The sequence below is a fragment of the Apium graveolens genome, chromosome 11, assembly GCF_009905375.1.
Source record: "Apium graveolens cultivar Ventura chromosome 11, ASM990537v1, whole genome shotgun sequence".
Classification (NCBI taxonomy): domain Eukaryota; kingdom Viridiplantae; phylum Streptophyta; class Magnoliopsida; order Apiales; family Apiaceae; genus Apium; species Apium graveolens.
The window spans coordinates 66,588,229-66,608,962 of NC_133657.1; the positions used below are offsets into that span (position 1 = coordinate 66,588,229).

At 35.1% G+C, this 20,734-nt stretch overlaps 2 protein-coding genes across 3 annotated transcripts; one reads left to right on the forward strand and one right to left on the reverse strand.

Moving 5' to 3' along the window:
- The first annotated feature begins 522 nt into the window (after positions 1-522).
- Positions 523-4,884, forward strand: LOC141697305 (uncharacterized). Of its 2 annotated transcripts, none has more exons than XM_074501603.1 (15): positions 523-597; positions 1,284-1,451; positions 1,608-1,716; positions 1,819-1,962; positions 2,558-2,662; positions 2,857-2,940; positions 3,015-3,130; positions 3,235-3,336; positions 3,433-3,546; positions 3,667-3,723; positions 3,834-3,900; positions 4,001-4,054; positions 4,134-4,208; positions 4,290-4,325; positions 4,426-4,884. In XM_074501603.1, exons 2-15 carry the CDS (start codon positions 1,432-1,434, stop codon positions 4,609-4,611), a joined length of 1,269 nt encoding a protein of 422 aa, XP_074357704.1. In that variant the 5' UTR covers positions 523-597; positions 1,284-1,431; the 3' UTR covers positions 4,612-4,884. The 2 variants fall into 2 exon arrangements, with proteins under 2 accessions (XP_074357704.1, XP_074357703.1); XM_074501602.1 differs by lacking the exon at positions 523-597 and adding an exon at positions 778-978.
- LOC141697304 (uncharacterized) lies at positions 4,855-11,395 on the reverse strand. The gene is made up of 9 exons (XM_074501601.1): positions 10,373-11,395; positions 9,427-9,482; positions 9,270-9,352; positions 9,056-9,134; positions 7,468-7,578; positions 6,837-6,946; positions 5,769-5,852; positions 5,605-5,642; positions 4,855-5,424 (listed from the first exon to the last, which is right to left on the reverse strand). The coding sequence occupies exons 1-9, from the start codon at positions 11,322-11,324 to the stop codon at positions 5,354-5,356; spliced, it is 1,584 nt and encodes a 527-aa protein (XP_074357702.1). The 5' UTR covers positions 11,325-11,395; the 3' UTR covers positions 4,855-5,353.
- Between the last annotated feature and the right edge of the window lie 9,339 nt (positions 11,396-20,734).

Genomic DNA, 20,734 nt, shown 5'->3' on the forward strand with positions numbered 1-20,734 from the left:
TTGCTAGAGTTCGTGAATTTCGAGACTCGATTTGACTGCTCTTGTGTTTCGTGACTCAATCTGCCTTTAACAAGATGCCTACGTACCTTGTTGTGTGCTAATGACTAAGTCAAAAACGTAAGTCAAAAACGTAGTTCTAATTTGTAGGGTGAGACCCCTTATATAGGTATGAAATTTCTTTGAATTATGTTGGGGTTAGGAGACTTGATAAATAAGTCTCAGATTTAGAGTGAAATTCGATGTCCTACAATGCTGAAAATTGATTCTCTATCCATGAGATTTCTTGGAGACCGATCTCCAAGGAATTGTGTCCTTATTTGGACTTTACCTATTACCTGATTTATCTCATATTAATTAATTACGAAATTAATTAATATTCAGAATTTTGGGCCCTTTATAATGGATTTTATTGTTGACCTTAACCCGGAAATAATTAATGCGATATTAATTATGCAAACAGGGTTTATTTTTCTCCCCTTCATTTTGTCAATATTTTTATTAGAACTTAATCTTCTTCTTTTTGTCGGGACTTGATCTTAATCTTTCGTTGTATGGACAGTGGAATGTACGGACTGGTACAAAATGACACCCCTCAAGGTTAGATTCATTATATGATCACATTGTCATTTTCTTCTGTTGGATTAGAGAATACATGCATTCTCCCTCTTTAATGTTTCTTGATTGTTTATCATAATTAATCGCATGTCATGTGTCTGTAGATCTTGAATCTTGATATACAATATTATGTGCATGATAGTGATCCCATAAAGGGAATCAACTTATTCCTCATGGATAATTTTCTCTTGTACTGGTGTGTGCTTGATTCTACTAAGGAGATCGGAGAAAGCTCGACTACAAAAATTTATATACTCACACACACGTGCCTCCGTCTGGAGAATCGAGTTTAGTCATCTTTTTATTTAAAGGAGAAGTATCTACTAGTATACAAGGTTAAAGACGAACCTATCGTTAAAAAAGGTTAGTTGTTACCAAAGATTTACACCATGAAAATAAATTATGTTAATTTCAGAGGAAGTTCCCTGTGACAAATTATGACATAGAGGTATGATTATGATGTCACCAACATTTCTATGACTGCTAAATACACAAATATGGGATGATAAGATGATTTATTTGTTTAAACTCTTCTCTGGTGGTCAGTCAAAATAGGACCAGTACTCTAGTTTATGATCAGTGTGATGGTTGTTTGAATTATCTATCCACACTAGATGTCTGAGGAAATTCATAACACTGACATATTTTAATCTTGGCGGATGTTTCAGTCTGGTTTTGAAGATTTGCTTCAACTGCGATGAAGACTGCTTATTGTTTCAAGAGACAGTGGAGACACAGAAATAAATGGTCAGGTGGAGCAGCTAATCCTTGCAAAGTTGCAGTTTAAATAGTCTAGAATAGATTTTTGGAACTGTTATGGGTACAACTCAACGCAGGTTAGAAGCATTAGATTATGTAAATCATATATGGATTGGCTTCTTGTCAATTGCTTTATCCTTAGCTTCATGTGTGTGTGGGCTTGATAGTTACTCAAATACATATTTGGTTGTTAAATCAGTAAATTCTATAGAATCAATTGTTTTTGGCTGCAGCATAAGGATAAGAAGACCTGTGTCAATGAGGCTAATTGTAACCACTTTCGTCGCTGTTGTGTTTGGCATCTTTTTGGGAGTATCTTTTCCACCAAACTCATTGGCCAAGGCATGCTGATTCCTAAACTATTACATCTTTACAATTGTAAAATAGCTACTGTCAATAAAGACTAAGAATACTGATTTATCTCTTTTGTTTTTAATATTTAAGTTGAACCTACGGACCAATCTTTTACCATCCATTGATATTTCTTACTTTGAGGAGAAGTACTCAGGGCTCTCAACTCAGGCACTGTTGAATGTTTGGGCTACTCTTATTAATAAGGACTCTTCAGCAGATTTTAGCACTCAGAAGGTATTCTATTTCCATTAATATAATTGTGGATGCCATAGTCCCATTGACTAGCAACCAAACCCAAAGTAGTCTTGAAAATGAATCCTCTAAACCGTCTCTCCCAGGTCATGCAGAAAAGTTTTACTACTGTATTCCCACGAAGAGCCAGAAATAGGGCTCTGTACGAACTTTTTCTATTTGCCATATCCTAGTATTCAGTATTTAAATATCCCTATATTGAAAAGTTAGATAATTATTTTTCTATGTTCTTAGAATCATTTTACTTGACGAGAATTAAACTTTGCATCAAATTTGAATATTATGATTTCTTCATATGCTTCATACCCTCTACTTACTACTTTTACTGTGAAATGGATAAAGTACATCCACTCTTTATATGGTGACGCTACTAGGCCGGAGTACCTACAACCATGCAACTTTTTGGCTGTATTTTCATTGTACCAACATTTCCTGTTTGTCTTACACTCTTACTCAAGTCTTCTTCTTTGATGTTTTAATTGGATGATTCTTGATCATGTCTCTGATATTTAGGAATTGTTTAGAGTTAAATGAGTTTGTGAAATGCCTAAATTATCATATTGACTATTGAGTGCAGGTCTGGGATGCAACAAATCCTCGAGGTGCTGAAAGGCTACCTGCTGGTATCGTCAAATCTGAGTCTGACCTTTACATCTACAACTCTTCTGCTCTTCCCAGCGAGGTGTTTCTTCTACCCGCATCATATTTAGCAAAGAAAATTTTATTTGTGAATTTCTATTTCTAGTATTAACGAACTGTGGAATAGGCTGCATTTGATATAACTACAGCCTAACTTACATTTCTGAAGAGTGCATGGATTTTACATGTTTAAACTTTGTTTAACATGGAAATGTACTAATGAGAGGCATTGTGCAGGACTCAGTTGTTAAACCAAAGTACCTTCTAACCTTTACGGTTGGTTATCAGCTGAGAACCCATATAGATATATCTGTGAGAAAGGTCATTAAAGTTCGTCTTCCTGTGCATGTTTATATTAATGATGCTGGCAAGTGCTAAGTATTGAATTCCTACAGTTCTCTGAAGATTTCACTGTTATGCTGTTTCACTATGATAACCGAACATCTGAATGGGATCAATTCGAGTGGTCAAAGCGGGCTATTCACATTAGTGTTCCGAAGCAAACTAAATGGTTACTACTACACTCTGTTCACGTGCTGATTTTTATATTCTTACCGACTGATTGGAATTGAAAATAAATTAACCATTGTTGCAATTTCCGTGTGTTGGCCGAAGGTGGTATGCAAAACGGTATTTACACCCTGACATTGTTGCTCCATATGATTACATATTTATCTGGGATGAGGACCTTGGGATAGATAAGTTTGATCCACAGGAGTAAGTGCCACACCCGTGTACTGTTCTAAATTTTAGTCAATTATACCTATCTGTGGATGATATGAATTACTGATATTGTTCAATTATTTACCACAGATACATTAGACTGGTGAAGAAGTACGGATTGGATATATCACAACCTGGTTTATCTCCAGACAGTGTGAGTACTTGGAGGATGACACAGAAGAAATATGAAAGTGAAGTTCACAAGTAAAACAACAGAACTGTCTATGTTGTTGAATTTCCTTCAATATTTGATTTAATAAGTGATTAACTGATTATATATCATAACCAAGAATTTTTACAATTATATTTCCATTTATATGTTAGATCAACAGAAGAAAGACCCGGTTGGTGTCCCCATCCACTTTTGCCACCGTGTGCAGCGTAAGTATGAATTACTCTAAACTTGACTGGTATAAGTGAATGCCTCTTATTGCACGGAATCAGTATGAGACGGCAGCATGGAAAATTTAAACCTTTTGACTGCACTGCAGATTTATTGAAATTATGGCACCTGTATTTTCTCGAAAAGCATGGCGGTGTGTTTGGCATTTAATTCAGGTCGATAACCCCTCTCCTGATATACAATTTAATTCTTTTAACTGTAAAGAAGATTATGATGTTAATGGAGAAGTTTAAATGTTAATGTTGGAAACTGTAGAATGACTTGGTGCACGGGTGGGGACTTGATTTTGCGCTTGGGAAATGTGTAGAGGTGAGATTCTGATATTTAGATATAGTTTGTTGATTGGTGGTGTGACTAAGTAACCAAGTTATTCATCATGTTAAAACAGCCTGCACATGAGAAGATAGGAGTGGTAGATTCGCAGTGGGTTGTCCATGCCTCCATTCCTACTCTAGGAAATCAGGTAATTAATCCTTGTTCTCCCCCACAAAAATCGCGAGTCTGTACTTAATTATGTTATACTACTAAATTATCCGAATGACAGGGTGTAAGAGAGGGAGGAAGGACAGCGTGGGAAGGGGTATGCAAGAAGTTGGTTATATATGTTTGTTGTTGGTGCTGGTGCATATGAATAGTGAGTTGTGCATGTAGTAAACCAAGAGTGTGGTGTTATTTGTCAGGTGAGGGAGAGGTGTCGAGTGGAATGGGCAATATTTCAGAATCGTTTCATCCAAGCAGAGAAATCCTATTACGAGTCGAAGGGAATTGATGTCTCTAATTACACAGCCTCATTAGGAGGAGCTCACATTCATTCCGGGAAGTTTGATGTGGAAGCCCAACACCAGGAAGGCACTCGCAAACTGTAAAAGGTTACTATAACACTCATCACTCCAGGTTATCTCGACTTGAGTAGTAGTTTTGTAAGCGGATTTAGGGGTCTGCTTAACTTTACTTTTTCATGTTAGCTTCATCTTCATTAGCCAATTCCCTACCTATATCCAAGGAAGTATAATATCACACAAATGCTAATGTTGAGGCTTTCTTGTTTTCTCTTTCTTTTCTTTGAGCCCATACATGTGTACAAACCAAAATTATTCTCTCTCTTCAACTAGTAAATAAAATTTATTTCATCTTTTTTATTACATTACAAAAATAATTGTCTTTCATAAGCTATAAGTTGTGTATAAGCAAGCACTTTGCCCAATTGCCAAGTCCTTACATGACTACTTGTTTACACTTGAAACTATATTTACATAAAAAAAATGAACTTGTGACAAACTGTTTAGTCTCTCGGGTCTTTACTGCTGTGCATTTTCATTGTCTAAAGTAAAGTCGTCTCTCTGAGAACAGTCACATTTTGTTCTCATGATATTCATTTCTGTGAAAGAACAATTAAATTAATGATTTTTCTTTTCTAGCGCCTCAACATGGAGCCCCATAATAAATTAACGGTTTGTGTTCTGGCGCCTGAACATGGAGAATCCCCATCCAAAGCCTCTTAATCATAGAAGGTGCTATTCTTGGCCATGATTGAAGCCTCATCAGCAGTGTCGTCTTCAGAAGTGTTGTTGGAACAAATTCTACAGCAGCATCAGAAAAGAATACAGTCTACAGATATTCCTTTGTGATAGCTTCTTCCAATTCTTTAAATTCCCAGGCATCATTAGCTAAATATTGTCCTACAACAGATTAATAATTACAGTAAATAGCTAATATCACATAGTACTTGAGCGCTAACTAGTAAGAGTTAATCACACAGGGAACATAACGGTATAATACTATCTCAGATTCTCAACAAAGGACTATAATTATTTAACATGATAATACATCAATAAAAATGGTATAATATATGGCCTCACCGATTGAATCCCTTCGCAGAGCAGTTAGATGAGCACAACTGCAAGTGAGAAATGAACTGTTATTTTAGTATCAAGTTGAACAAGTTACAGGATATAGTGATGAATATCATGCATCATTTTGTCTTTCTTAACAATGATTTACAACTGTAGTATATTGGTCAAACCTGCCAAGAGTCTTTGCAAAATCTGCACAAAGGGATCGCACATAGGTTCCTTTTGAGCATGTCACCTTAAAAATTACATTCTGCCTACATATGGGAGAATAAGATAAAGTTAGATTACAATTTGACATTTTAAAATCACAGGATAAGGAATTACCCTATCAAAATGACAGAAAGCAAGCAAAATGACAGTTAGAAAATTGCACATCGTGATGCACAAACGGCTATGTTCCCGAATATAGGGTAGAAAAGAAAAGAATTGAAAATAACCAATTTTCCTTTCTCTCCTAATCTTTCCAAAAGGGGGAAGAAGATTTTGGAGACAAAAATAAAGAAAACTTCTTCCCAAATCTGTAACTTTATTTTCCTTTCTTTCATAAAAGTTGTTCGGGAACAAGTTGAAGAAATATATTTTTTACATTTCTTTTTCTTTCTCTCCAAAAAAAGTTTCTGGAACACAGCGTTATGCATTTAACCAACTCAAAAATGATAACTTTGTAAATTTCTAATATGTACAGCAGATACAAAAAAATAATTTTAGGGTACACCATGGGTAAAAAAATCTGCTACAAACGAGTTCCAACACACGTCCCGATTATATTGTCCCAAAACTTCATATCAAGCCCTTAACCAAATTGATTATTTCAACTTGTTTGAAACTTCCTCCACTCCAATTATTTTGTCCAGGAACAGAACTCCATGTACATGGCAATCAAATGAAAATTACCATGTTTAAGCTTAAATATTAACATGTTTGCAAAATTTGAACATATTTAACACTTAATTTACCAAAAAAATTAACACATGCGGCCAAAAGAGTTTTGGGACAAACAAATATGGAATTGTCAATATAAAAGGGACGGGGTGAGTGTATAAATATAAACAGCTTCTCTTTAAATCTGAGGGTATGCAAGGGTCTTCCCAGTTACCACTTAGTACCTCCCCTGTTTATGTTGTAAAACTATTCTCTGAGATTTCTATGTTAAATTAAGATGTCATAGATGTTTTAAAGCATGGGCATAGGCATTACACTAAAATATAATAACAGCTTCAACAAAAACTTTTGCCAACCTGTCATCTAAACTTCGCTCCACATCAAACTGAAAGATTGAAATTCTCCGTGCTGCAAGTTCAACCTTTTCACCTCTTCGTGCTTTCTCATACATCTTCTCCCCTCCAACCTATGACAAAAAGCAAATTTTTGCACATTGTTAGCTAATAATGTCCACAACTCCTCTTCTTGACATCCCCGCATATCACATTGTTAACTAATAATGTCCACAACTCCTCTACTTGACATCCCCGCCTATCACACATTTTGATCTATAGTGCTAAACTGATTAACTGAATGCAAACTATTACAATAATCAGATACAACCGTATTTCTCACATCCAGATACAAACAGATTCTTCTTCCGATAATTTATAACCAGACTAATGTTAAACACATCTAATACAGGAAATGAAATCTAGATAAAAGTTAGATATAGAAAAGGAAAATACAAGGATAATTCAATACAGAACTCCATGTGCAGACGAAAATGACAAAATTAGCTGGACGAATATGCATGCACTGTGCAGTCACTCAGTAACAGTTCCAGAATTGATCACTACATTATATAGATACTCTAAACTGCATTCTTTTTAAAACCACACGGCAATTTACCGACTGTTTTCGATCATGTTATCAGGGATGTCTTACTTTTATTGCGGAAAACATCGGAGGGACTTGCCATATCTCTCCACAGAAGGATGCTGCAGTTTTCTTTAGGTCCTCATCCTTGACATGCTCCCATGGTTCACGTTGGATAACCTACACAAAAATGATGTAAAATTTGATAAAGAGTAGTTCCAATTACAGTTAAAGAGGATCCTTAATAGTGTAATAGACTTTGATAGTGCAACTTGTATCAGAATTTAAAAAGGTATGGAAGAACAAAAGGCATGTCATAATACAATCAGGTTAAGAAGCAACAAGATACGTTATTTATTATTTTTAAATGTAGTCTTTCCAGTTTCCAGGCTCTCAAATTTCAATTTAATATACTCATGTAAATTTTATGTAACAAATCCTTAACTGACAATCAAGGTATTTAGGTCAACTTGAACTTGTTAATTAGACCAGCAACTTACAAGCAAACCCTTGACATGCCAGTCGTATGCTCCTAATAGTTGTATTTTCCCCCAATCAGTTGTAATATTAAGAAGCATCTATCAGTCATCGACAACATAATATCTTTTTAATTTACTTGTGTTTAATGTGTGAATGTTTCTGTATCTAGTTTCTAAGATTTACCCTAATACATCCAATATAGCTCCTTCATCATGTTAATATTGAAGAGTGGTGCCCTAACCTCACAAATTTTATGGTCTGATGCAATTATGGTAGTTTCGAGTCTTAAAAGGTTTGTGAAATGATCAATGATATAATCCAAACCCATCTCTTTTTCAAAAAATAATGTACTACAAGCCTGCCTTCTTAAATTTAGAGACATAAATATTGATTAACTTGCTTAGGGAGTATATGAACAAAACAGGGGTACAGTGTGACAAAAAGGGGCAGAACAAGTGCATACAAAACTGGGGCCCTGGTCATGGCCTCGTAGATACTTTAGAAGCTCTTAAAGGTCCAATAACAGGTCAGACCCATAAAGGCTTATAATATATGGGATCCTAAAAACAATTTTATTAGACAAAAAAAATATTAAAACAACATCATGGCATGCTCCACTAATAATGCATTGCAAATTTAGAAACAATGGATTTATGAACTCAAAAAGTTAATAAGATAACACTTGGGAGTATGAACCGCAGAACACCCACTAACCCAAAAGTTTCCCAACCTCAGAAGGGTCAAACAAAGTATAGATCGCCACCGGCCACCCAAAAGAGACTCATCGCAATATTTAACGATATTTTCAATTACCAAGTGTTATAATATGAGGGGATAACAATACTTGTCAAAGGAATGTAAAACCTGCTAAAATAATCTAATGGACTAAGGCCCGTTTAAATTGGGCTTGTTACAAATATCTACTACAAATTTGTTAAACTACTATTCCCGCATATAAACAAATTATTTAATTCTCTTTAAACTAAATAATAAATATATAATATTAACACACACTTCCGTTCCCCGTCAATTGTCTCTTGAACTAGCTATGTCAAGCCAGTAATAACAGGACAATCTCACTCTTCTGCATCTAAAGTTCTTTAAGAATTTTCCATTTAAAATGAATAAAATCTAACAATTATAGCTGACAACTTTTATATTCGGTAAAAGAACAAACCGGTGAATCAGCATCCAGTGTTGAGGTCGCTTCCCCTAAACGAAAGACACCACTATAACCTTTAATCATACCCTGATAACTGCAATAAAAATACAAACATAAGCAAGAAAACACTTAAACTTTCAGCTATAAAAAATATTGTTGGTTAATGCTGTGGTGGTGTTTGGGGAAGGAAGAGCTGCACTTCACCAATACCAACGGTTTCAAGCTATACCTGTCTACAACCTTCGTAGCTTTACCAACACAGACAATTAGTAAACCAGTTGCCATAGGATCAAGGGTTCCAGCATGCCCAACCTGCAGGTGGTAGATTAATATTATAACAGATGTAGCATGTTTAAAATAACAGGCTACTGTAAAATAATAAATACCTTTTTAACTTTCACCAGACGGCGTAACTTTCCACAAACTGTAAATGAAGTCCATCCTGTAGAGTTTCATGAACATCTTAATATAACAACACAGAAGTAGACAAAAAAAAGTTCAACAATTTCTTGAAATATGAATTAACATAGATTTGTATATAATATGGTCAAATATTATTATAGCCCAAAGGAGGTTTTAGTTTTACAGCACATATATTATCTACAGAAGACTAAAGCCTAATATAGGTCTGAAACTGCTGTGAGACCTATGAGGCCAAACCTGTACATGCCTTAAAGCCTTTAACATCGATTTATATTCTCGACAGTGGTAAATCGCATTAAGCTTCTAATCTTCTATATACCCCCTATCCCTCAACGGGGAAATCCTTTCCATTTTAATTTTAACTTGCGGTTATTTAATTCTCTACAAAAAATTCTTTTCCTTGTCATTCCTTAACAGTATGAAAGGAAACTTACATTATAGAGAAGTGTAAGCCTATCAATAAACAAAAATAAACAAGAAAACGGATAAAATCATAACTACTTCTGAATCAATCTGCATTTTTCCTTTTTTTGAATAAATTATATAAGCCTTGCTTTCGTCCTATCCTGGTGTACATTTAGCAAGACAAACAATCATTTGGTTCAATTTGTTCGCTGATGTTTTCCAAAATTAAACTGTTAATTGCAAGCCTTTTGACATAAAACACATTAAGGTATGTGTGACATTGCGAAGTTTCAAAACCCACCTATTAGCACAAGACAACGGACAGGGGTTTTTTCATCTTCATCAGCGGCTAAGCCTTCTGAGACGAGCAATACTTAATAGTTTCTACACTATCTACAAACAATGAAATGCCAGAAACAGGAGTTCCAACAACATCATCAACGTAAATGTATAACTAAACAAATTCAAAACACTTAGTTTTTAATATCCGTAAAAAAGTTGTACCTTTTGGTTTATTCACCAAAACCACAGTGCCGGTAGGACTATCCCATTTAGGAGGAAGTCCACTACTTCTTGAAGCAATAAACGGCTCCACACTAGCAACCTCACTATCCCTTTTCGGAACTTTCTTCAAAACGTTAAAAAACTCCTCAACTTTCTTCTCTGTAACATCCACATTCTTTTCCACTTCCTTCCCACTCACATTCTCATCCACATTACTACTCTCGTCATCGAAAAACACCAAACTCTTCTCCTTGTCCTTCTTCTCCGCAACCTCTTTACCTTTCTTACTCTTCACCTTACTACTCGTCTCCCCGGGTGGAAGAAATGCCTTATCAAAACATTGATCAGGAAAATACTTCTTCTCCAATTGATAAACCATCTTATAATGCTTGTCCTTCTCCCACGGATACGCAAATGCATCGTAAAAATACAACTCCTCTTCCCTCTTATGCAACCTATGAAAGTCCACAACTTCGGGTTTCAATTCGACAAAATCATCACCCGTTTGGCCACTCTTGTCATCATCTGAATCAGACCCATACATTCTTTTCATCTTCTTATTATAATACTTCCTCTTAGACTTATCCATCTCATCATTTTGACCCGACCCGGATTCTTGATTTGAAGCCAACTTCTTGTCCACCCAATCATTAAACCCTAGCTCAGAGTCGGATTCTGGGTTGTCGGGTCGGGTTTTGGCCAAATGGGTAGGCAATTTACGGCGGGGTGTTCTCGGTGGAGAGTTGACTGGTCGGGAAATGATCATGTCGTATTGAAGTGGGTATGGAGTTGCAGTGGTGGAAAATTGGCGGGAAAAAGTGATGAGTTTGAGAGAGGTGAAGGTGGGTTTGTAAGGAGTTGTGGTGGTGAAGTGTGGTGGTCTAGCGGCGGAGATTGGGCGGAGGAGAGCGGTGAAAGAGAACCGGCGACTGAGATGTAGTGGTTTTGCCATTACAGGGGGGGAGAGGTTTAGAGCGCTCTTTATCGTACTTCCTCTAATGTTCTGTGATTTAATTTTTAACTTTTCCGTCCTGAGAAAAAAAGTTAACTTTTTCATTTTCCTCCTTTTTTTTTAAAAAAACGATAACTCAAGTGTTTAAGAGTTTATCATCTATCGTCGTCTCAGATACTGGGTTCGATCCTCGCTCATCCCGAGATTTATGAGAACATATAGCCATATTTGTCAAAAACTTAATTCTATTTGGCACATACGATCCTTCCTTTGGACGAGATTCCTATCAGTTAGATCAACAACATATGCATTATGCAACGCCTCATGTAACTTACAAATGACTTTAGAACTTCTGCACCGAGAGACCCACCTATCTCTCCCAATAGAAATTTTTTGACTATTACCAACATCTCTAAAATACTGCGCCAAGTATAAGGATCGCGCTTCTATAAAAGAACAATTAGGAAAGTATCTAGCTTTGTAGACCTTGTAAAATAACGAGCGTAAAAATGAATAAGTCTCCATCCTTGTTTTGCTAACATCGTCAAGTTAAATGCTTGAAACTCCCTAAAACGTAACACGCCGTTTATTTTAGATCTACATAGAGACCTCCAGTTCATCCAGTAAACCTTTTTTTATTTTCATAGGAACCCCACCAGAAAATGGCCATTAAAGATGAAAAATCTTTACACAAACTTTCAGGGAGTTTAAAACATGACATCGCATACGTAGGGACCTCCTGAACCACAGCTTTAAGAAAAACTTATTTTCCTGCTTTTGACGGAGTTTTTTCACTCCATCCATTAATCATTTTAACCATCATCTCCCTCAAATAAGAAAAGTAATTTTTTTTTTCAATTTTCCAACCACATTTGGCAATCCCGTATATTTTTCATAATTGTCCACTATCTTAATCCCTGGAATAGAAAAAACAGAATGAGTAAAATTATGCATTCACATTTTTACTTAGCAGCATGGCATATTTTTTGAAAATTAATGACCTTTCCCGAGGCTTTTCATATTTTCGCAAAATATCTTTGACTCCGAGAATGTTTTGAATTAAAGTTAGACCATAAATTATCTAATCATCAGCAGAAAGCAAATGCGTGAAAGGAAACCTTTTTTATTGATCTTGAGACCTTGAATCTTCCCTTGATGTTCTACATCATTAAACATGTTGATCAGACCTTCTGTGAATAATATGATTAAATAAGGGGACAAAGAGTCCCCTTAAAGAAGACCTCTCTCAGGACAAATAAAGCCACCTTGATCTCCATTGACCAAAATCATATATGAAACCAATGTCATACACTTCATAACTAAATCAACCAACTTATAATCAAACTCCAACCTAATCGTCATGGCTTTAAGATAGTTCAACTCAATTCTATCGTAAGCCTTACTCATTTCTAATTTTAAATAAAAATGTCCATCTTTTCCTCATCTTTTGTTTTTTCATAAATGATTAAGCTCATACGCTACAAGCACAATATCTGTTATCAATCTAAGAAAAACAAATGCACTTTGAGTAGGTGATATAATATTAGGAAGAATGACCTTTAACCTGTTAGCCAAGATTTTAGAAATGATTTTATACAGAATATTGCACAAACTTATCGGCCTAATATGAGTCATGCTTCTGGATTATCGACTTTGGGGATTGATATTAATTGAGTGAAATTAAACTTACAAAAAATCCTTCACGCGTTAAATAAATTAAAAAACATTGCAACAACATCCTTCCCAGCAATATTTCAGTACCATTGGAAAACAAAGTTGGCATTCCATCTGGACCAGGAGAATTATTAGGATGCATCTGAAAAATAGCTTGAATTATCTCAATTTCATCAACCTTTTGCATCAACATCTGGTTCATGTTCTCGTTCACCTTGGGATGTACACACTTAATGACTTCCTCAATTCAACATCCATCAGTTTTTAAGATGAGAATAAACTTGAAAAATATTCAACCGCCAATTTAACAAATTTATTAGGATCATATGTCATTCCCCGTTGTTATCTTTCAACCTTCAAATATGGTTCCTTTTCTTCTGCATACTTGTTTTCGTATGAAAATATGCCCTATTTTTGTCCCCTACTTTCAGCCATTTAACTTTAGCCCATTGTTTTCACATACATTCTTCTTCTTCCAATAACTTATATAAATCTCTATAAAACTGATTATACTCTTCCAAATCGATGTCATGGAAGACCCCATTCTTAATCTTCTGAAGTATGACCTCTTTTTCCTTAACCTTTTTCTTAATGTTACTGAAACAATGCTGACTCCATTTTAGTAACTCTACCCTACGTGATTGGATTCTCTTAAATATTTGAATATTTGGGCAAGAAAAATTCTGCTTAAACCAACCATGATTGATTACTTCACAACACTCTGACACTGAACATCATGTTGCTTCAAATCTATACAACTTCTTCTTTTTATTCTTATTAAAACTCAATCCACTAACTTCTAATAAATCAGCACTACGATCAGACACATTTGTGCCTACGTGTTTAACAAAAGAACTCAAAAATTGTTGGATCCATTCTGTAGATGGCAAAACTCTATCAATCCTCTCATTCACTGTAAAAGGATACCCACATTTGTTCCACCATTTAAAAGCTTTACCAGAATAACCAAGGTTAATCAGCTGACACTCGTCTATAACTTCTCTGAAAGCCTTGATTTGCCATATAGCTCTTCTATTTCCACCCAATTTTTCATCATCACATATTATTTCATTAAAATCCCCCATAAATACCTACGACAAGCTATATTTGAATTTTAAATATTTCAACAACTGCAAAGTAGATTTTCTTTTACCTACCACTGGACCCATAAAACCCAACCAATATCGAAGCACTACTTTTACATTCATCAATTATTGCTTCAATATAAAAATTTGAGTAACTATTAATAGAAACATCAATGCCCTTCTTCCACAACAATGTTAGTCCCCCAGTTCTGCATGTACAACTAACAATAATCCCATTTAACATGCCAGTTGTCCTTTGAATTTTATCAAATTCATTTTCATGAAGCCTCGTTTCCACAAGAAAAATTATGTCAGGAGTTTCAAACATCACTAAATTGCAAAGGCCTCAGAATGTCCAAGGGTTCCCAAGCCCCTGGACATTCCAACATAAATATTTCATTTTTCTCGGCGCATCACCTGTCATTTCATGGAGAACACATGTAGATCTCCTCTTGAATATAAACGGAATTTCACAATCTGACATACCTAAACCATCTTGAGATCTGCTTTTATTATTTGATGCACTCTCTGAAACTAGAATACCTCATACATCCACAATGTTTGCCTGTTTTTCTCCTTCACATGTTACATTAGTGTTTAATTCCCCTCCATAACTCAACGCAAATTGATAAGAGAGATTATCTGAATCAATACATAAGGGAAACAAACTCTTATTTTTATTTTCATTAGATAACTTATAATTAGACCTGGGAATTCTTCTCATTTTAGTAAAAATAGATCGATCCTTAGAACAATCATTCTTATTAGAAGCATCATCTATTTTCATAAGGGAACAACTTTTAGAGTCTAACATGACTTTCAGAGTACATATTTATTGGGAATTTTTATTTTTAAAGCAATTTTTTTTATAAAGACAAAATTACTCTTATGATATTATTGTCGATTAAGATAACTTTACTAGTACACACAAGTTGTATTTGCTTTCCAAACACATAGAATGAACCCTAAAAATTTATAAATTGTTGTGCAATACATGCATGTACTTTAACAAAACTATGTCAAATTGACAACCCTAATTAAGTTGTATTGTAATTTTAGTTTGTATTTTGTATTGTAACATTTAAAGTCTGTAAAAATATCAAAGAACAGACTTGAGTCTTTTTGTTTAAACAATATCAAGCCTAAGGATTCTATCTGGAAGAAGATCAAGAAGATCATGCCTCAGAAGAATTATGAAGAAGCTTGGAGTTGAATAAATCTGTTTGGATAAAAATATTCTAAGTCAAGATCTCTACAAGTCACATATTTAGTGTTATAGAGAAGTCACTCGAGAACTCCAAATGACTTATCGAGAAGTCAGGAAAGCTACTAGAGAACTCAGAGAGATATCGACAAGCCAATTGAAGACATGAAGATTGGAGATATCGACAAGTCATTTCTTCACTAGAGAACTCTAGAGATATTGACAAGCCAAATATCACTAGAGATCTCTGAGATATCGACAATTCAAAATGTCACTAGAGATCTCAGAGATATCGACAAGTCAAAATGTCACTAGAGTTCTCAGAGATATCGATAAGTCAAAGTGAAGACATGAAGTTGAGAGATCTCGACAAACCAAATTCTCTTATAGAGAACTCAGAGACCTCTACAAGTCAAATCTACTATGGAGAATTAGAGATCTCGATAAGTCAATATACTTATCAAGATGTCAAGATTTCTATATGCCTAACTGGAGATCTCGAGATAAAATCTCAAAGTACAAATTGCAGACCAGTTCAATATCCAAGATTTACAATCAACAAACAATCCAACCAGCTGGATTGACAAGTCTACAAAAAGCAGTTTGAAGGATGTGCAAGATCAATGGTGAAGATTATCTGACAAAGGAAGATCAAAGTTAACACATGGTGCAAAGATATGCTAAGCCAGAAATGGAAGTTACACTTTTCCTAAAATGGAAATGATTAGTGACAACTTACTAAAGTGAATAGCATGTCTTATTATACACTGTGTAAAGCAATAGTTAACTGAAATATAAAGTTAACACTGGTCCTTTGTTAGTTGTAACGATTTAGATAGAAAATCTTGTATTTCTCCCAAGAAGAAGCTAAGCTCTTTATTAATAAAGAGTCTAGAAATTTTGTAGCAAAATAATCCTAATTTTAATATAAAATTAAGCGAGTTTTGAAAGATATGTGTTCACTGTTATTGATTGTTTAAATTTCAGTACTAACACATATCACTACAAGATTGCATTTACTTTGTTCAAACCATAAGAATTCAAGAAAAACACAAAAACACCTAAAACACATTCACCCCTCTCCCCCCTCTGTGTGTTATTCATTTCCTAACAAGTGGTATTAGAGCAAAATCTGAAAGTAAACAGATTCAAGATCTTGGAAGAATGAATACACTGAAGATCAGTAGCATCAAAATTCCTACCTTTGACAAAGCTAACTACACTCTTTGGAAAAAGAAAATGTTGTTGTTTATCAGGATGACCAATCCACTCTATATTCAGATTCTCAAAAATGGGCCCTTACTCCTATGGTTATAGTTGAGGAATCTACAGATGGAGACATGGTTATCCCCGCTCATTATACTTCCAAGGACCCTGTAGAATACACTGAGCCTGAAAAAGAAAAAGTCTCCCTGGATAGTGGCTTGCAGTTAATCTTAATAGAGTCATTTGACAATGTAATATATAACAACATTGTCAACTGTGACACTGCAAAACAGATCTGGGAAAAGATAGAGATACTGTGTGAGGGAACTGAGGAAGTTAGGTCAAATCAAAGAAGAATACTGATTTCACAGTATGAGGGTTTTATGGCTAAGCCAAAGGAAAGTATTACTGATGTGTTTGAAAGGTTTAACAAGCTGACTAATGACTTGCAGCTTCATGACAAATATTATGAAGCTGAAGAAGTGAACTTGAAATTTTTGCTTACTCTCCCTGATCATTTGGAATAGAAAATCTCAGCAATCAGGGAAGGGAGAGACTTGAGTAGAATAACTCCGAAAGTCCTTTATGGAATTTTTAGATATATTTGTGATGTCATGTCTAATGATGATTTGTGTTTAGTTTCCAGATCTTTACTAACAGGACAAATCAAGACTTAACTGGAAATCAATACTTATACTGAAGTCGGGACTTAAGATATCAGAAGATATTTATCAGGAGATAATATCAGGACTTAATGAGACTTTTAGATAAGGAAGGCGACTGATTGAAGGAAAGAAGATCGAGACTAAAACAAGAAGAGATATGCATGAAGAAGAATTCTATGAAGAATAGAATACTTGGAAGAAAAGATAACTAGTTGATATATTTTAGGATACAAAATTATATTCTATATCAATTAGAAGATTATCTTGTAACTGTGTGTCTATATAAACACAACATAGGGTTTACACTATACGTGTTATCTAAAATCGAGAATATTATTCATTGTAACCCTAGAAGCTCTCGTGATAATTTGTTCATCACTGAGAGAGAACAGTTCTTTGTAACAGAGTTTATTATGTTGAATAAAATCTGTGTTCTGTTACTTGAGTTCTTAATTCTATTTGATTGTGCTAAACACTGTATTCAACCCCCTTCTACAGTGTGTGTGACCTAACAAGTGGTATCAGAGCAATCTGTTAACATTAATACAGTAAAGATCCAAAAACAATCATGTCTGAAGAAGCACAAACTCCAACCAAGCCCACCAAAACTGAAGAAACTCCAAAGACTCAAATCCATAATCGATATGAGACTATTAGGGTTCCCATACTGAAACCTTCTGAGTATCCCATATGGAAGGTGAGGATGTCTATGTTTTTGGAAGCTACAGATCCAGAACACCTTGACAGAATTAATGAAGGACCACATAAGCCAACCAAGCTCTCTGTTGTAGTTGCAGATCAGCCAGCACAGACTATACCAAAGGAGAAAAGTGAATATACAGCTGAAGATATCTCATATATTGCCAAGGATGCAAAGGTAAGACATTTGATGCATAGTGCCATTGATAATGTCATGTCAAACAGGGTAATTAACTGCAAGACTGCAAAGGAGATATGGGATGCCTTGGAGACAAGATGTCAGGGAACTGATTAAATTAAGAAGAACAGGAGGACTATACTCACTCAAGAGTATGAGCACTTTGACTCAAAACCTGATGAGTCATTAACTGATTTATATGACAGATTTGTCAAACTCTTGAATGATTTGTCTCTGGTAGATAACGAATATGATCTTGAAGATACTAATCTTAAATTCCTTTTAACTCTTCCTGAAAGTTGGGATTTGAAGGCAACTACTATAAGAGACAACTATGCTCTTGATGAAACTACTCTTGGTGAAATTTATGGGATGCTCAAAACTCATGAACTTGAGATGGATCAAAGAAGCAAAATGCATGGGAGAAAATCAAGGACAGTTTCTCTTAAGGCTAAGGAGGAATCCCCTAAAGTGGCTGTCTCAAAGAAAGACAAAGGAAAGGCTCTCATCACAAAGTCTGATTCTGAGTCATCAAGTCCTGATAGTGATGAGGATCCAGAAACTGATAGTCTATCTGAGATGGACCCTGATGAAGAGATGATGAAGCTGTGTGCTCTTATGGTGAAAGGAATCACAAAGATTGCATACAGGGAATTCAGAAGGGGAAAGAATTTTTCCAGGAAAGGTGCAAGTTCTGATAAGAAAGGTTTCAGAAAATCTGAAGGCAAAGGAGGAAAGTCTGACAAAGGAGATTACTCAAATGCCAAATGCTACAACTGTGGTGAGAAAGGCCACATATCTCCTGATTGCAAGAAAGTGAAAAGTGACAAAGGCAAGGCTCTTGTCACAAAGAAAAAAAGCTGGACAGACACTTCAGATTCTGAAAGTGAGGTGAACTATGCCTTGATGGCAAATGCTGATAGCAGTTCTGAAGCTGCTGAGTTAAAGGTACCTCAAACAACTTATGCTTTTCATACTGATGATATTACTGAGTTGAGAAGATATATTAAAACCATGTTCATTAGTTATAGAGATCAAACTTTAACATGTGAAAGATTAACTTCTGAAAATCTTGCTTATAAAAAGAGGAATGATTGTTTAGAAAAAGAGTTAGTTATGTTCCATCAAACTCAGAAAGATAGAGATGATTCTTTCTATTTTAGAGATGAAGTGATTAAAATGAATGAATCTCTAAAAACTGAGTTAGAAAATGAAAGAGAGATTATCAGGACTTGGACTAACTCTGGCAGAACAACTCAGAATTTTTTAAGTAGTGGAAATTGGAAAGAGGGCTTATGTTATGGAGATGATAAGAATAATAAAGGAACTGTAGAAATTGAGCCTATAGTTGTTAAATAAAAGCCAAAGGTAAATCCTGTTAAGTTTGTAGCTGTAAAGTCCGATATTGATGAATCAGAAGTTAAAGAGAAATTAACTTCTGACAAACCAAAACAGGATAAGCAAACTGAAGTTAACATAGGCTTAATGACAAAGAAGCAGCTTAAGCATAAGCTGAAAGATGTTAAGAATGTAAACAAGGTAAAGCCACCTAGGAAAAATAGGAATGAAAGGAAGGTGTGAATAAAAGCAATGATTATAAGCCTGTTCCTAATGCCCATAGAAAGAAATATTATAACTGTGGAAATTCTAACCATCTGACTTCTTTTTGCAAGAAGAATAAGAACATAAACTTCTTACCTTCAAAATCAGGAGTTAAGAGTCAGTCTGTTAGATATAGGCCACAAAATCCTTGTTTTCATTGTGGTAGTTTATGGCATTCCATTTATACTTGTAAGGAATATCATAGTTTGTACTATGATTATTATCAAATAAAACCTTCTTTAAAGAAAGTTAGCATTATTCCTTCTAGTGTAAGTTCTGATGCAAAGTCTGATACTGTAAATTCTGATAAGAAAAATGTTAACATAAACTCTGATGTTAAATCTGATGCAAATGTTAACAAACTTAATAAGGCCAAAGGATCCAAGCAAGTCTGGGTCCTCAAAACTAATCATTAGTGGTCTTTGTGATTGCAGGGCAACAGGCTAAACATCCTAGTTCTGGACAGTGGATGTTCAGGACATATGACTGGAAATAAAGCCCTGCTATCAGACTTTATGGAGAAAGCTGGCCCAGGTGTTTCTTATGGAGATGGCAACATGGGAAAAACTCCGGGATATGGCAATATCAATCTTGGGAATGTCATCATTGAAAACGTATCTCTAGTCTCAGGACTTAAACACAATATGCTGAGTGTTAGTCAAATCTGTGATAGAGGTTATCATGTGGATTTCTTTGAAGAATACTGTGAAGTTGTAAGCAAATCTACAGGCAAAGTTGTTCTGAAAGGATACAAGCATGGTAACATTTATGAAGCCAAGCTTTCAACAAGTTTTGATGGTTCTGAAATCTGTCTGTTAAGTAGAGCATCAACTGAAGAAAGCTGGGATTGGCACAAGAAACTCTCTCATTTAAATTTCAGCAATATAAATGAACTAGTCAAGAAAGATCTTGTGAGAGGACTGCCAAAATCAGTGTTTGCTCCTGATGGCCTTTGTGATTCATGTCAAAAGGCAAAACAAAGAAAATATTCATTCAAGAGCAAGACTGAATTTTTAATTCTTGAGCCTTATCACCTACTTCATGTTGATCTATTTGGTTCAGTGAATGTCATGTCTATTGCAAAGAAGAAATATGCT

Bases quoted from the DNA above. Each gene is read 5' to 3' on its own strand.
- LOC141697304 (XM_074501601.1), bottom strand. From the start codon at position 11,324: ATGGCAAAACCACTACATCTCAGTCGCCGGTTCTCTTTCACCGCTCTC. The intron at 7,579-9,055 runs GTTTGTTCTTTT...ATTTTTGTGTAG, and splicing joins CACTGGATGCTGATTCACCG to GTTATCCAACGTGAACCATG. The intron at 5,853-6,836 runs GTTGGCAAAAGT...TCCCATATGTAG, and splicing joins GAGCGAAGTTTAGATGACAG to GCAGAATGTAATTTTTAAGG.
- LOC141697305 (XM_074501603.1), top strand. From the start codon at position 1,432: ATGGGTACAACTCAACGCAG. The intron at 2,941-3,014 runs GTCATTAAAGTT...GAATTCCTACAG, and splicing joins TAGATATATCTGTGAGAAAG to TTCTCTGAAGATTTCACTGT. The intron at 3,131-3,234 runs GTTACTACTACA...TGTTGGCCGAAG, and splicing joins GTTCCGAAGCAAACTAAATG to GTGGTATGCAAAACGGTATT.